The sequence below is a fragment of the Quercus suber genome, unplaced genomic scaffold (assembly GCF_002906115.3).
Source record: "Quercus suber isolate HL8 unplaced genomic scaffold, Cork oak 2.0 scaffold_475, whole genome shotgun sequence".
Taxonomy (NCBI): domain Eukaryota; kingdom Viridiplantae; phylum Streptophyta; class Magnoliopsida; order Fagales; family Fagaceae; genus Quercus; species Quercus suber.
Genome location: NW_027069926.1, coordinates 396,951 through 409,391, shown reverse-complemented (window position 1 = coordinate 409,391; position 12,441 = coordinate 396,951). Strand labels below are relative to the sequence as shown.

Sequence of the window (12,441 nt, the reverse complement as noted above, 5' to 3'; positions counted from 1 at the left end):
TTTGGGTTTATGTTTAAGATATGGGTGAAGTGAACAAACCCATATTAAAAAACATCATCTTCATTACAAATTGAAGAAACCCAAACTTAAAACTCTAAAAGTCAACACGAGAGACAAGAGAGAGATGACACACAATTTTGATGAATTGATACTATGTGCCTTAGGTATGGCTATGAGGACCTTGACTTTGTGGAATTAGAGATCAAAGATAAGTTCTTCTGTGGCCTTGCTGTGAGCAATGGAGTTCTGGATTGGTCTCCTTAACGCCACAGACAGAGTAGAGAGGAAAGAATAAAATCAAAGATCTAAGAGAGAGAGAGAGAGAATAGGATGGGAGCTTGAGAGACAATGAGAGTTTGAGAAAGAAGATGAAGCATATGAAAATTGAGAACCTAGCTCTATCTATTTAGTTTCTTTACAAATTCCCTATTTGATCTTGTTTCTATCTATATTTTTTTATTTTTATGTTTCTGGAGGAGAGATATATAAAGTATAAGCAAAAAAGACTTATTTACCCATAATTTTAATAGAAGTGGGTAACGGAGACCAAATGGAGCTAAACACAGGTGGGCAAAGTAGTTTTAAACAATGTAAAAGTAACAATGCTGCGGAATGAGTGAGGCTTGTTGGCTTTCACATATATGCTGCCGAACAGAAGGTAGGAAATGACTTCAGCTTCTTCGGTAGTGCCTTGATAAATCCTCATCAAAATGATTTCACATAGAGAATAAATTGAGAATTTTGATTTCACACGATAACACCCATGGTGGCTTGGTGATGGTGTTACTGTCCACCATGGGTTTTAGGCTTGAAGAGGGGAGAGCAAAACAGAGATAGGAAAGCGAGAGTTGAGAATGAAAAGGAGGGACGGAAGAGAGAGGAGAGAGAGAATAAATTTGATTAAAAAAAGATACAATAGTGTTACAGTGCCATCATATATTTACAATTTTGGCATTGTATTACAGTGTCATCATACATTTACGATTTTGGTAGTAAAAAAATTTGGCATTGTACTATAGTGCCATCGTAAATGTATGATGGCACTATAGTACAATGCCAAATTTTTTTACAATTTTGCAATATTACAAGACCGAATGTTACACACTTTCAATGTCTTAATACTAAAATATGCTTATATATGACATTTGCAAGCCTAGTTGTGAATGCTCCAAAGAGCTCACAAAAGAAATGAAAAAGCCAACTGGGTGGTCCTTGTCCTTCTAAAAGGACTTTTTAAAATAAAACAAATTTTCTAATTTTTCGGTGTTTAATGCCATTAAAATCCTTTAGCAATTAAATAAGAAATCGTTTCATAATTAATTTAAATTTAATATAAAGCGAGAAATATTAAAGGTTAGAGGCATTTGGGTAAGGTTATTATTTTATTTCTATTGATAAGTTAATTTTCTATTCTTAAATAAATGAATGGACTAAGAGTTTTGTAACTCAACTGATTGATAAATTCTAATATTTTTAATAACATCATCAAGAATTCAAAAAAAGAAAAAGAAAAAAGGCCATAGAAATTATAATAGTAATACAAAGACTCTTCCTTTAAAAAATAAAAAAAAATTTCCAAAACTCAATCACACTCAAAGATTTTTTCATAATTAACACAAGAAAACGACAAAATAAGAAATACTTTTTACCTAATTTTGTGGTCACTGGTTATGGGTCATGACAAAAAAAAAAAAAAAAAAAACAAAAACAAAAACAAAAAACAAAAAATAAAGAGTACGTCAAATAAAGCTGCAACCTCTTTAAAGTCAGCAAACAAATTTCCAAGTCCCATCCTCTGTCCATGTAGTGATAAGCCGACATGAGGGCGGCACCCAATTCTCTCCGTGCCATAAGGCCATAACAATTAATCATAAGAAACTCTGGGATTTGTTCTTTGTTTGAAAATGAGGGCGGCACCCAATTCAAGGCTCAAGCTCATCAATTTTAAGAGGTGAATCAAAAAACTTTGCATCTCTTTAGTCAATGATATATTATATATATACTTTTTTTTCTTTTCTTTTTTTTCCTTTGGGATTTGAAACTAGCATTATTGTGTCATAGAACACTTATACTTTGTTTAGAAGCTCATAAAGAAATGAAATGAAATGAAATAATAATTTTTTTGAGGAAAAAATGGAATAAGTAACTCATAAAAGAATGAAATGAATTTAAGTAATGGAAATGAATTAAGTTTTATAATCTTCTTGTTTTAAAAAATAAAGAATGAAAACGAATAAAATATGTAAGTAATCTTGTTTTAGAATAAGATAAAATGAATTAAATAAAATCATTTTATAATAACATTACTATAATCTATAATATCTCTATTTTAAAATAAATGGTTGAATGTGTAGGTGTATTTTGAGAGTTTTAGTTTAAATTTTATTAAATCTAATTTTTCATAATTTTGGGAGAATGAAAATTTGAGATTTTGAGAGAAAATGGAAGAATAATTATTCCCTTCTATGGTCTACTCATTCTATTCCCTCTATTAAAACTCTCAAGTACAGGAAGGGTATTTTCATTCCCTCCAAAGGTGATGCCACACACTAATTCATTTTGGACAATATTTGGTTTCATACATGTTTAAAATCTTAGGCTTCAACCTCAAATAGGAAGATGAGATATTCCACTTCTATACAGATACTTNAAAAAAGAAGAAAAAAGAAAAAGGTTAAATAGTTTTTTTTTTTTTGGTTAAGAGGAAGTTGTATTAAATTAAGAAGCCATAAAAGGCGAAGTTGAGGCTGTGCGCCTTATAACATACAAACCCGCAGCATCAGTGCTTACATATTACACAAAATATCATTAGATGGCAGATCTAATACAACAAAATTCTCAGCAAGTGAACAGCCAGCACGAGCGAGAAAGTCTGCACGTCTGTTCGCCTCTCTAAAGGTATGTGTGATCTTGAAGCGATGAAATTGCCCCAGAAGGTGAAGGTTAAATAGTTAAAAAGCTAGCTTTTTAAGCCATTCAATATTTTGAAAAAGACAACTATTTTTAAATTTCACACTTTTTTTTATATAAATTAAATTCCCAAGCTCATATCCCTTAAACAATCGCCAATTAATTGCATACATAATAAATGGCTTTTAAACCTCACTTTTAATTCACCTTATATACAGTTTTTTTAACACTTCATTTTTCTTTTTCTAAATATTTTTTTTTTCAATTTCAACAATAAAACAATAAACCTAAAACAAAAACAATAAAAATCCAAACACACAAGCGAAAGATTTATAATTGACCAAAATCAAATGCTCATGGCTTTAGTCAACAAAGTGGACGTGACCAATAAACCCAACAACAACGTCCAGACCTCGATCATAAATATGTCTTAACGTAGGAAAAGCTCCAACAACATTATCCTAATTCCTAGACAATCGCACCATCAAATCCTTCGCTAGACACTGCTTATTCTCCATGTAAGATCTTTAATCTCCCTCTCATTTAATCAAAATCAAATGCTCGTGGCTTTGGTTAACGAAATGAACGTGGCGGATGAACCAACGTTTCAGCCTCAATTGTAAATGTGTCGTAACGAAGGAAAAGCTCCACCAACATTATCCTAGACAACAACACTACCAAATCTTTTGCCGGACACTGCTTGTTCTCCATTGTAAGATCATCAATCTCTCTTCCATTTGACCAATAAACATACTTCAAAAGCTTCTCTCCCTCGCCCACAAACATATGGCCCACAAACTTCTCAGGATCCTCAAAAACCTTTGGATCTTTAGTAGCGAACGGTTGATATCCAAAGATCATTTCCCCCTTCTTAATCTCAAAAGCCGCATCATGGCCAGGGGCGGAGCCACATTGCCCTTTGGGGGGGCCGTGGCCCTTGCAAAAAAATAAAAAAGTCCACCAGCATATATACAAATTTTAATGGCCCCCCCCCCCCCCCCAATGATGTACATCCGGCCCCCCCTCTCATTTTCTGTTCAAGACTTCAATTCACTCTCAGGCTCTAGTTTCTATCCTCTAATAAAACAAAACATAGCCCACAGCCCACTTATATTTAAATACCCAACGCACTAACCAACAAAACAATATTTTATCACCCATTCTTCAACTCAAAATCAGAAAATTCAGAACCCTTTCTTTTGTTTCTCTTTTTACTCTCTTCTTGTCTATTGTGTACAAGCCACTGCCCACTCCACTGGTTCCAGCAGCCCCTAAACAAAACAAAACCCTCAGCTCAGCTCGGCTCTCCTCTCAAACTCAGTCCTTACAATCCTTAAAAAAAAAAAATGATCATTATTTTCTTTCTTCTTACTTTCTTAAAATAAATCATTTAGAGTAGGGGTGTAGCCAGAGCGTGAGTTTTCAGTTTCCGCTTCATCTCTTTTTAGTGTTTTTTTTTTCTCAACTATCTACACTTAAATATTCACATGCTCTTTAATTTTTCATAGATTTTTAGAGAAATATATGGTTGAAGGCATGGGCATGGGGAGGTTGTTTGTGATGAGTCTTGAAGGGAAGATAAAGTTTGCATTTTCTGAAGATAAAGTTTCTAAGGTAATTTTTATTTATTTATTTATTACCCATTTTTGATTAGTTAGATATCATGTGGCAGTGAGTGTTGTTAAATTGTTTGGTTTATGTTGTGTACTTGGGTGTTTAATTTTTGCTTTTCTTTGAGGGGTTATTCTTAATTAAAAAAAAATTAAAATGCAGGAAAATTTGAATAATAGGAATGATGATGGGTTGATTGTTTAAATTATAGTGGAAATTTTATTTTTTTCTTGAGTCTGAATAACATCCATATAATTAAGTAAAAATTTCTAATTAAAATTTTATTTTTTAAGTTCTTTTCAGGTTAATTTTTGAATCATATTCTTAAAGCTAAAAGAATTATGAGCAAACAAAAAACAATTGATGCATTCTTAATGAAAAGAGATGTTAGAAATTCAAAATTTAGGACACCTGTGGCCATGGAGACAAATGTGGCTCTAGAAATAAATGTTGATACTTCAATGCCTAATGAACACCCCTCCAAATGTTCAAGAATTTAATTTGAAGAGATAGATTATGATCCAAGATCACGTAAACAAATATGTGAATTTCCTATCAACAAACAAAATGAAATCCGATGAGCTTATCTCAAAGAAGATCTATATCAACCTAAATATATAGACGGTCCATACAACGATGATAATCATTGTTGTCGAAAATCGACCCCCCAACGTAAAAAATCCTGGCTACACCCCTGATTATAGCTGTGGACGACTAAATCCTCCTTTGCCTTAGCGTACTAGAACGCAACTGGAGGCTCAATCCTCAGTGCTTCACAAACCACTGACTTAGTTAAAGTCATCTTCTCCAAAGCAGAGAAAGTGATCCCACCTTCAACTCTCACAACGGTCTTGATCTCATCACACAACTCACGGTGTAACTTCTCTCCTGGTAAGCCAACCCACTTGATCAAGCAGGAAGCAAAGTTTTCAACCCACCATAGGTGTTGAAACTAGCCATGAACACTAGCATTTCTTTTAATCATCCCACTTTTCTCAGCTTCGTCCAAAATCGAAGCCATGGACACATAAAAAGCATTATAAAGCTTATATAGTTAGGTTTCACAAGAAAAGCTGGTAATGGGAATGTATGGAATAGTAAATCTTCGAAAAAGTTCAACAACTTCGGTAACCCTAGTGTTATCAATGGTGCAAGTTGAAAAAACAACCATTTATCGGGCATTGTCGAACCCTTTGATCCAAGGCGTGTATCTAAAGGGTTTTGATCACAAAAGAGCCTAAACACAAAGTTGAAAGACATTTTGTCACTAATGGTGTTGAAGTATACTTTGCCTTTCACAGATAATTGGTCTTCAAGGTTGACGAAAAGCTCAGACAAGCAATTTCTGAAAAGTGGGATGAATTTATTGCGGAGAGAAACGAGAATAGAGAAAATCAAGCCCTTAAGACAGGCATGTTTGGGTTCAAAAGGGTCAAGAAAATCACAAACACGATAACCACCGAAGGAAGATATGGAGGGCATGTAAGTACCATCTAAAACGTTTAGTTTTTGGACTTTGGAAATGTCAAAGAGGATGGGAAAGCTGATAGCATCAAGGAGAGCAATGACATTAGAGTTGGAGGATATGAATGGTCCTGGAGGCATGTTGATTCGGAAGACAGTGGATTGGTGTTCTTGGATTGGTCGTCATACAGATGATGAAGACGTCGCGCATCTTCTTTTGAGAACCTAATGATGGGGGTTTCCCTCTGTGCTATCTTTGGTATGGAGCCCGTCAACTGGATGTTATTAACCAACCTAAGGTAGGTCTTTCGAGCCTTTTTGGACGAGCTAGTAGTCACGGTTCCCCCTACAATCATCCTTATGTCTCCAATGGGGGGTCTTTGACGCTCATTATCCCATCAAAGGGCCTGCTCTTGGGGATTTGGATCCGCTCTTTCCTTGCTGACGAATTTTTGCAACTTTCCTTGTCTGATAAGGGTCTCAATCTGTTGCTTTAAGTTGTAGCAATCGGCCATGTCATAACCGTGGTCACGGTGGAAACGGCAATACCTGTCTCTAGATCGCTTACTTGGATCACTCTTCAGCTTTCCTGGAAACGTTAGAGTCCCCTTGTCCTTGATCTGCATCAGGACTTGGTCAATTGGGACATTCAATAGGGTGAAGCTTGTAAACCTTCTTCCTAAGGGCTTAGGGCGCCTTTCATCCCTTCTATCTCCTGTTCTGGGTTTCTTCCGTTCTTGGTCTTGCCGAGTGTCTTCCTGTCGCTCTCTCTTTCTGGGCTTTTCGGCCCGGGCCAATAGTGCGTCTTCCGCATTCATGTACTTGGTGGCCCTGTAGAATACTTCTGACATGGTCTTTGGGTCGTTTTTGTATAGGGAGAACAAAAATTTACCCTTTCGCAACCCATTCGTGAAGGTTGCTACCAATATCTTGTCATCGACTTCATCGATCAAAAGTGCTTCCTTATTGAAGCGGGTTATGTATGATCTCAGCGTCTCGTCCTCTCGTTGTCTGATGATCATCAAGCATGCCGTGGACTTCTTGTACCTATGTCCCCCGATAAAGTGTGAAGTGAACTGGGCGCTTAGCTCCTTAAAAGTGCTGATGGAGTTTAGTGTCAACCAGCTGAACCAAATCCTCGCAGCTCCTTTCAGTGTTGTGGGGAAGGCCCTGCACATTATCTCATTTGCGACCCCTTGAAGGTGCATCAAGGTTTTGAATGTTTCCAGGTGGTCCAGAGGGTCCTTCACTCCATCATAATTGGCGATCTGTGGAATTCGAAACTTATGTGGTAGGGGGAAGGAGTTGATGGCCGCAGTGAACGACGAGTTTGTTCGGTTGACCAAATCGTCAAGGTCGCTAGATACCCGCCCCTTGAGAGCGTTCATCATAACCTCCATTTGCTCCTTCATCGCCTGTATCTCCGCGACAAATTGTGGTGGAGTCGCATCTGTGAGGGATGGCATGCTCAAATTTTGTCGCTCCGGTCTGCTTTGAGCGTTACTGCCTTCCGGCCCTTCTCGTTCTCTTTTATCGACACTGGTGCCTTCTTGGTCCTGCTCATGAGTGTCGTGACCTGTGTATTTTTGGCGTAACTGCTCCTCCAGATTGTGGTTCTGCTTAGTGAAGTGCTCTAAGGTGGCAGCTAAGGTTTGAACCTATCTTTCGAGGGCTGTTGCGCGAGTTTCGTCTCCTTGAACGTTGTTCGTTGTTGCCATCAAGCGAGTCAACACCATGCAACTCTTTTTTCCAAGAAACATTTGTTATGGCTTACAAACCAAAAAACGTCGAATCTTTCTCACAGATGGTGCCAACTGATGATGCCGAAAAATCACCAGTGAGTCACACATTACTCAAGCGCTCGAAACGTCACTTGCACAGCAAAAAAAGAGAAGACCTACAAAAAGCACCGGTGTGGTGCCAGCCAAATACCCTCCGAAGGTTAAGTTAGATTCTCTTACAACTCCAGAGTGCCAGAGAGGGGTTAATTATGCGTACCTTGATTTGTGAGGGTATTGGGGCTTTTATAATAGTCGAAGGTTGACCTCTTCTCCTTGGAGTCAAAGTCCTTTCCTTATAGGAATCCTCTTAAATAGTCCTAAACGTGATGGACAAGTCTTTTCCTTATGGAGAAGATCTTTATTAATGTCCGCAGCTTCCAGAATCCTCTTTGCGCTAGGAACCTACTTACCTTAGGATTCTATGGCATGCACTGCAAGTATTTCCCATCTAGGGTTTCTAGCTGCCACGTGGATGACTGATCCGTCCATGTTGAGTCCGTTCTTGATGGGTCCGTCCACAACAGGTCTTGCATGCAATGAAATCACCCTTCATGGGCCCATGGAAGAGGAATCGTCAGGCCCACTTCATGGGGATCCGTCAACCTGTATTTTTCCCTCTTCAACCTGTTAAAAAAAAAAGAAAGAGTAAGGTGAAGGGTGAGGTCCTAGCTTCAAGATCCATTGGTTGTTTGTGTAATTTACCGATAAAATAACTAAAATTTTATGTCGTAGTTTCAAATTTAGAATAGCCCATTCACTTAGAAAATCTGCATATCTTTTTCATGCACATTTATGTGTATGATGAAGGCATGAAGTCAATGTCATTCTTTCTAGTGGTAAACTAACATTTTGTAGAGAAGTTGCGTGAGTTAGCTTGGAGTGGAATACCAGATTATATGCGCCCTGATGTGTGAAGGCTTCTCTTGGTAAGTTTGAGTTCTCTAATACTAGCTATTGGTTTTAAAAAGCATGATTACTGAAAATATTGGGCTTGTAATTCAAAGTTGCTTAGTCTTAGAAATAAATTTCAGATTTATAATCAAATGTTTCTTCGTGTACAATTAGAGATATTGGTTTCAGTGGAAAGCTTTCAAATTGGATTTAATTTTTTTTTTTATCAGACTGATAATGAAAACTTATTTCACAGAAGATGTTAGTGCTACATAGATGACAATTCACAAAGGGTAATATTGGCTATTAAATGCTCCCTTCGTTCTTATGTTACAGAAGTTTAGATCTTGCTTTCGCCTTATAATGTTTTTCTTTTTTTGATAGGTGTTTTTGCCTTATAAATTTATAATATGGCTAGTAAATGCTCCTTTTTAATTCTTATGTGATGGTACCTTTTGTTGATCTTGCTTTTGTCCTTATCTAATTTTGTTGAAGATCATTTATTTGAAGAACTCTCCGCTAGTAGTAGTAAAAAAGGACCTGTTAATTAAGGGGGTGACCAAGAGTATTATTTTTGATTGGATAGAATGGCATAAAAGAATACATGTAAACAAACCCGATTAGTCTGTTGAGAATCCATAGTTCACTCCATTGTTTTGGGACTAAGGTATTGTTGTTGTTATATAATTTAGGGTAAAATACTATTTTAGTTCCTAAACTTTACCAAAAGAACTTTTTAAAGTTTAGGGACCTAAAACAAACTTTTGGTAAAGTTTAAGGATCAAAATAGTATTTTACCCTATAATTTATTATAAGAACTGTATTTTTTTCTGGTAAGTATTTACTTTCTTAAGTGAAGGTTTTAAGGCAGTGAGCTTGATAAACACATAAACGCAAACATTGGTGGACACGTTTAAGAGTAACATTGGGGAAACATTGTGAGATTTGGAATGTTTTAGTGAATCTACAGTCTGAGATTTATCGTTTTCCTTATTTACTTTCAGCATGTGTTACCTTTTTTCTATTTGTCTATGTGGGACTGAATCTTGAGTAGGAAGAAATTACCAACTTGATTTCACAGGCTTTATGTATTTGTTTGTTCTCCCTTTTACCCAATGTGGTTTTAGTTGTCTTATATCACAAAAAGGCTCTTTGTAGTGCATTTATTGGATGGACCATCACATTTAAGTTCAGAGGCCAACTTAATCTAAGTGGGACTGAGTCTTGAGTTGGAAGAAATTACTAACTCGATTGCACAAGCTTTACATGTGTTTTTGTTCCTTTTTTTAATCCATGTGGTTAATTTTTAATTTTTTTAGAGAGTTTCAACCTATGGCGTTCGCTTTTGATGATAGCTCTTTAGCATCAGACCAAGACACCAATCAGTTTTTGGTGTAGGCGGGGATTGAACCCCAGATCTCTTATATAACCATCAGAGACTTTACCAGTTGAGCTAACTGGAACCCACTAATCCATGTGGTTTAAGTTGTCATGTAATTATTGCTTGGAACAAAAAGTCTCATTTGTAGTACATGCATTGGATGGACAATCACATCTAAGATCAGAGGCTAAGCTAATCTAGCTTGTCCCCTAAATTTTCCTATTGAAATAAATTTTGTTGCTTGTTTGAAATTTAAAATGAACTAACAACGGGGAGCGCATCCTTTTTATACATGGTTAGATACCTATTCTTCTGTGCTAGTGGCTTTTATATGTCAAGTAATATGTGCATCTGAGGGGAAGGAAGAAATGAATGCACCAGTCATATCAAACTAGATTGCACTAGGTTAAGCTTAAATTATTTATCAATCAATTTAGACTATTTAGTCAATAATTTTCTCACATAATTTTTTCTTTTGAATTGGATTACTGCTTTGCTACATTTTCAAATATAGGTAGAATAGTCACCACTTGATTGTTTGTGATTTCTTCTGCTGAATGCTTTTTCAGTTACATTCAGCTAAATTTCCTCTTAATCATATCAAACACTTTGATTTGTATTAATATCATGTATTTATATTTGGTTTCCTATGCTTAACAAATTAATAAAATATATTGTTAGCTCATGTATTTGCTCTTGATACCAACATACCGTTTTAGTTCCAGAATATATATATATATATATATATAATTGTTGGTTTTAGTGGTTTATGTACCTCTTTGGTTTTAGTGGTTTTGGCAATAGGTACAGTGTTGTGCCGCTTGGTTTTATTTATTGTTATCACTTACTACTACCACTAATACCAATCCCCTTTTTCTTGTATTGATCACGTATTCGGGAAATTAGAACCTCTGTGCTTCATGTTGTATTGTTGATTATCTTTATTTTATTAATATATCTTGATCTACTTTTTTTTTTTTTTTTTTGAGAGAGTTTCAACTTATAGCGTCCGCTCCTGATAATTGCTCTTTATTATCAGACCAAGACACCAATCAGTTTTTGGTGTAGGCGGGAATTGAACCCCAGATCTCTTATACAACTGTGGACGACTAAATTTCTCGGTTCGAAATAAGTCAAACAAGTAAAATAGTGTCACAAATGCGAATTTGTATTGAATATATGTGTGGTACAATTCTCTGTAATTACAAAAGAGTGACCCTCTGATTCGATCTCCTTTAAAGATTTGTTAATTGGATTTGTGGTAATGTGATTTTCACTTGAACACAAAGTATCCTTCAATTTGGTTGAAGGATGGATCGAAGATTGTTGAAACGGAATTACAATGAATCTCTGGCTATGAGCTTGTTAGAAATCCTTTGTTCTTCACGTTCTTCGTGTTCTTCGTGTGTTCTTCGTGTTCTTGGTGCGTTCTTCGTCTTCGAAGGTTTGTGGTGGAAGTTCTTCGGGGCTTTAGAGGCTTGATCCGTAGAGCTTCGCTGATTTATGATTTGTTGAGGTTTCTGGAGGCTTTTGAGCTTGATTCCAGTGAACTTTGAGATTTAGGAATATGATTTGGATGATTCCTCTTCGAATGTTCTTTGCATTCGAAGGTTTGTGCTGGAAGTTCTTCGGGGCTTTAGAGGCTTGATCCGTAGAGCTTCACTGATTTGTGGTTTGTTGAGGTTTCTGGAGGCTTTTGAGCTTGATTCCAGTGAACTTTGAGATCTAGGCAGGTAATTTGGATGATTCTGCTTTGAATGTTCTTCGTATTTGAAGGTTGAAGTTCTTGAAGTTGCTGAAGGCTTCAGGGCTTGATTCCAACAAAGCTTCTGGACTTCTGAGTGCTTCAGATGACTTGGTGCCTTCTCTCCAGCTCTCCTGGTCTCCTTGATCTCTAGATCTCTTTGATCTGCTCAGCCCTCCTTCTCAGATCTCCTTGGATCTCCTTCTCAGATCTCATCCCCTCCCAAATGCCTTAGGAAGGCTTCTATTTATAGGAGTTTAGGGGTATGTAAGTGACACGTGGCGGAGTCTGATTGGTGACACGTGGCAGAGCTTGATTGGTCCGCTTATGTCATCGCTTACACGTGCGAGGCCGATTATGTCATCGCTTACACGTGCGAGGCCGATTATGTCATCGCTTACACGTGCGAAGCTGATTATGTCATTGCTTACATGTGCGATGATGTGTGATTGGTTTTTTGCATGACACTTGGCAAATTTCGGTTGGTTTTTGAGTAATGATAGCAAAACCTAGCAGCAATATGTGGCGCTTTGTAATTGGCTGTATTTTGTGGACTTGGTAGTGTGACGTGTCAGCTTGTGATAGGTCGGGAATTTTCCCTGTCTACAACAACCATCAAAAACTTTACCAGTTGAGCTAACTGAAACCCACATATTTTG

General features: G+C 36.7%; 1 protein-coding gene and 1 pseudogene across 1 annotated transcript; both read right to left on the bottom strand.

The window, feature by feature from the left end:
- Positions 1-3,420: 3,420 nt before the first annotated feature.
- Positions 3,421-6,159, bottom strand: LOC136063008 (allene oxide synthase 3-like; annotated as a pseudogene).
- Positions 6,160-6,383: 224 nt separating this feature from the next.
- On the bottom strand, positions 6,384-7,451 carry LOC136063001 (uncharacterized). Its single transcript, XM_065762828.1, has one exon. The coding sequence runs from the start codon at positions 7,449-7,451 to the stop codon at positions 6,384-6,386; it is 1,068 nt and encodes a 355-aa protein (XP_065618900.1).
- Between the last annotated feature and the right edge of the window lie 4,990 nt (positions 7,452-12,441).

What these genes read in the sequence shown, in the direction of transcription:
- LOC136063001 (XM_065762828.1), bottom strand. Translation starts at nt 7,451, where the DNA reads ATGCCATCCCTCACAGATGCGACTCCACCACAATTTGTCGCGGAGATA.